The sequence below is a fragment of the Onychomys torridus genome, chromosome 8, assembly GCF_903995425.1.
Source record: "Onychomys torridus chromosome 8, mOncTor1.1, whole genome shotgun sequence".
Taxonomy (NCBI): Eukaryota; Metazoa; Chordata; class Mammalia; order Rodentia; family Cricetidae; genus Onychomys; species Onychomys torridus.
In genome coordinates, this window is record NC_050450.1 from 46,830,011 (window position 1) to 46,834,659 (window position 4,649).

The 4,649-nt window shown below is 45.3% G+C and overlaps 1 protein-coding gene across 1 annotated transcript; it reads left to right on the plus strand.

Moving 5' to 3' along the window:
* Positions 1-3,328: 3,328 nt before the first annotated feature.
* On the plus strand, positions 3,329-4,440 carry LOC118590123 (olfactory receptor 2W3-like). The gene has a single exon (XM_036197995.1). The coding sequence runs from the start codon at positions 3,357-3,359 to the stop codon at positions 4,362-4,364; it is 1,008 nt and encodes a 335-aa protein (XP_036053888.1). The 5' UTR covers positions 3,329-3,356; the 3' UTR covers positions 4,365-4,440.
* Positions 4,441-4,649: the final 209 nt, after the last annotated feature.

The following is a 4,649-nucleotide window of genomic DNA, read 5'->3' on the forward strand; positions in this document are numbered from 1 at the left end:
GGACTGAGCTTTCAGCCTCTTATATCTTCCTTTCTGGTCTCTCTTCTCATTCTGTTAGTGTTTAGAAGAAAGTAAAAGAGAGTTGAGGTCATGATCTCTGAGAAGATAGTGCCAAAAATAAAAGGATGGGTTAACATTTTATCACTCATAGGGCGGGAAAGATGGCTCAGTGGTTAAGAGAACTACTCTTGCAGCAAACCTGGGTTGGGATCCCAGCACCCACATCAGGAGGCTCACAACTGCCTATAGCTACAACTCCAGTGGATCTGGTGTCCCTTTCCGGCCTCTGCAGGCACCTAAACAGACGCACGTGTGTGCGCGCGCGCGCGCGCGCACACACACACACACACACACACCACATTTATATGTGTACTTTTCTTAAACTAGAACAAATATCTGGAATGATACAGTAGTAGGGTGAGGTATGAAATAAGAGAGATCCATTTTTACATCCTTTATCAAAAACCTGGTAAGAAAACCCTACAACAAAATGAGAAACGAAGAAGTGACTTATAGGAAAACAGATGGTTTACAGACAAGTGACTTTTAAACACGAGAAACATCTCATCGATGACTGGGGACCAGAAATCTAAAACATGAAGATACTGATGTATAATCACCAATAACCATGAGTTACATACTTAAGAGAAATATGCAATGAAGTATACAAATTGAATATGATACTTAGAAAATATGTCAATGAGTGATTAAGAAAATATTTATTGCCAGGCATGGTGGTACACACCTTTAATCCCAGTACCCAGGAGGTAGAGGCAGGAAGATCTCTATGAGTTTGAGGCCAGCCTGGTCTCCATAGTGAGTTCTAGGCCAGCCAGAGCTACATAAGTGAGACCCTGTTTCAAGAAAAAAGAGTATTATTATTCAATTTATTATTTAGTTATATGCGTGTTCTCACTATACAATTTGTGTTGTATAGCTGAGGATAGCCTTGAACTTGTGTGTAGCCAAAGATGGCCTTGAACTCCTAATCTTCCTCCCCCCTCTGTTTCCCAAGGACTGGAACTGCAGGAATTCACCACCACACTCAGTTTCCACAGATTCCACAGTGCCGGGGATAAAACTCTGGCTTCGTGCATGCTAGGCAAGTATGGTAAAAAGTGAGCCCCAGCTCCAAGTTCTGTCTCTACATATTTGAACTTACTGTATCTGTGTGGACAAAATTTCAGTTGACTTTACATGCCTATGCTTATTTGGATCTAGTAATTGCTCACTTCTCATTCATATCAGCATTGTCTGTGAAATAACTAATGTTACTAACTATAAACACACTGTTTCCAGGGATCACCTGCCTGTTTTGATGCTGTGGAGATGGTGTGGAGGGTGAGTGTCCTCTGACTGAGGGTCAGTAAATGCAAGGTGAATTTCTACCCACGAGATGAATGGGGCAAAGAGGAAACACTTAATTTTAAATGCTATAAAAGAAACATGTTTCTTCGATTAAAACAACATGTACAATATTGAGATGTATGTACACAGGAGTAGTGATCTCTTAAAGACTATGATTTCAACTTAAACTCCCATCAACAATGCATGAATGGGCTCATGTCCCCCATGCGGCACTGGTGCACGGCATGCAGGATACCTCAGCTTTCCTGCATACCAAATGGAAATTGGTAGAGAAATTGGGTTTATTTACACTTTTATACACCTGGGAGAGAAAGAACATTCCTTTCTCTCTGCCTTTCCCATAATGTGTTACAGTTTCACAGAAAAGATGTAACAGAGGCCAGGGAATATGCAATGTGCTAGTTAGCTGTGAGATGGATCAGCTGGTCTTCTCCCAGCAGGATGGGAACTTGGACACTGGGCCTTCTCCATATCCTGTTCTGGCTGGCAAGAAGACACAGTGGGTGAAGGAACCTGTCACCAAGCCTGATGACCTAAATCTGATCCCCTAAACCCACATAATGGAAGGGGAGAACTGATTGCTGAAAGTTATCCTCGGACCTCCAAAGGTGAGCTCTCTCTCTCTCTCTCTCTCTCTCTCTCTCTCTCTCTCTCTCTCTCACACACACACACACACACACACACACACACACACACACAGACACAATGTAGTTTTTTTTTTTTATAAAAGACCTTAAACTGGAATTCAGTTTCTCTTTAAGCAACATTTCCCACGTACTTTGGAGGAAAAACACGCACCATGTTACTTGAGCTGGCCCAGAAAGAGGTTTTATAAGCATGCACTTTCACTGATAACCTATTGTCTCCTATGCCATTTTCCTACTCGGATATCTAAAATTACCTAAAAATAATAATCAGACGGTCAGAATATATTTTTGGAATCAAAAGCATCCCAAATAAATAATTGGACCCAGCTAGGTTGTCCACCACCTTCACTGTTGAAAATCTGAGTAAAACATTTGACTACACTCTAAAATAACTACTGGTAGCCTGCAACTGTCCAGAGATGTGCGGATAACAGGGACAGTTGGCTAGAGAGTATTTCAAGTGTCTCTGTAGTGCAGAGTGGAAAATGTATGAGGAGCTGAGGCGCTTTTTGATACCACACAATACTTGGAGAAGATTAGCTATTGAATTCTAGATGGCTGGTGATTGGGGTGGATTCTGGACACTTCAGCTCACAGCAGTAGCAGCAGGAATGACTGAAATATTGAAGCAGAGCCATAGACCCCGGTTCATTTGACCCAGAAATGGCATCATGCTTCACCTCCATGTCTGTTTAAGCTCTTCTCTGCTGGGAATAATACTCTAGATGGCCTTCATTCCTATCAATTTTGACAGACTTTGTTCATAATAGATTTCTTTGTGTTTTGCAGTAAATTATAAAGTGCATAATGTCTACATATAGTTTGTATATTTTTAATATTCCAATCTTAAAACTTATAAAGGTATTGTTAGGTAACACCATTCTGTCCTTGAATTACCAAATTATGGAAATTTTCCAGAAAAAAAATCCAACATATTTGTTTTTTAAAACGTCTGTGTATCAGTGAACCCACATGGGTTCAGATGGGTGACATCCAAGTGTCCAGTCAGCTGTGCTGGGCATCTTCAAATCCCATTGGCTGATTATTTGAGACTGTATTTTGTGCTCCAAGTGGACAGGAGCTTGGGATCGTGGGTCTCGAGAGAATCAAGTTGGGCCACAGCACAATCCATCTCTCCCTTCATGGAATTGGAGGCAGGGTAGAGTGAGTGGGGCAATTGCTGGGTTCAAAACCAACTCCGTCCTGTTTCTATTCATGACAACTGGCTTGCTACATACATGACTCGGTTTCCTTGTCTGTCGATATTATTTACGTCATTGTTGTAACTCAACGAGTAATAAATGACAGAAGCACCGTCCACCCTGATTATTGTCTGTATCCATGTCTTCCTCAGGTGCAGTAGAGATGGGCGCAGCCAACGACAGCACCTTCAGCCAGTTCATCCTTGTAGGCTTCTCTGACCGGCCCCAGCTGGAGAGGGTCCTCTTCGCGGTCATCCTGCCCGCCTATCTCCTGACCCTGCTGGGCAACAGCACCATCATCCTGGTGTCGAGGCTGGACCCACACCTGCACACCCCCATGTACTTCTTCCTCACACACCTATCCTTCCTGGACCTCAGCTTCACCAGCAGCTCCATCCCGCAGCTGCTCTACAACCTCAGTGGGCGGGACAAGACCATCAGCTATGTGGGCTGTGCTCTGCAGCTGGTCCTGTTCCTGGGCCTGGGGGGTGTAGAGTGCTTGCTGCTGGCTGTCATGGCCTATGACCGCTTTGTGGCCGTCTGCAAGCCCTTGCACTACATGGTGGTCATGAGCCCCAAGCTCTGCGTGGGCCTGGTCTCAGTGGCCTGGAGCTGCGGGGTAGCCAATTCTTTGGCCATGTCTCCGGTGACCCTCAGCTTACCCCGCTGCGGACGCCGCAGAGTGGACCACTTCCTCTGTGAAATGCCAGCCCTCATCAGGATGGCCTGCGTCAACACTGCTGCGGTAGAAGGCACAGTCTTCGTCCTGGCGATAGGCATCGTGCTGTCTCCCCTGGTGTTCATCTTGGCCTCCTACGGCTACATCGTGAGGGCCGTGCTGCAAATCCGTTCCGCTGCAGGGCGGCAAAAGGCCTTCAACACGTGTGGCTCGCATCTCACCGTGGTCTCGCTTTTCTACGGAAATATCATCTACATGTACATGCAGCCGGGGAACAGCTCCTCCCAGGACCAGGGCAAGTTCCTCACCCTCTTCTACAACATCGTGACCCCTCTCCTCAACCCTCTGATCTACACACTCAGGAACAAGGAGGTGAAGGGGGCGCTCAGGAGGCTGCTGCTGGGTAGCAGAGAGACAAGGGATGTAAGGGCTGGTTCCAGACAGACCAGAGGGAAGCTGTCTTGGTGAGATTGGCAATGAAAACTGAGACTGAACGCAAGCTCTTAGGCAAACATTTCAATAAAAAAGAAAGGGACTGAGAAAATGTTCCACAGGGATTTGGGGGGAAATTCAGACTGCCCTGTGGCAGAGAGAAAGCAGGCGTGTTATTGGATTCTTGAAGAGTTCTGGGATTTGGTAGTCATGAGGATGGCATGTGTTTTAAATTTCATTTTATGTGGTTGACCGTTTGTCCCTACAGTATCTTATAGGTGTTATATGTGGTGAAATGTGTTCTTGGGGTAAGGTAAGGGG

Excerpts from the sequence above, each read along its gene's own strand:
- LOC118590123 (XM_036197995.1), top strand. The coding sequence starts at position 3,357 with ATGTCTTCCTCAGGTGCAGTAGAGATGGGCGCAGCCAACGACAGCACC.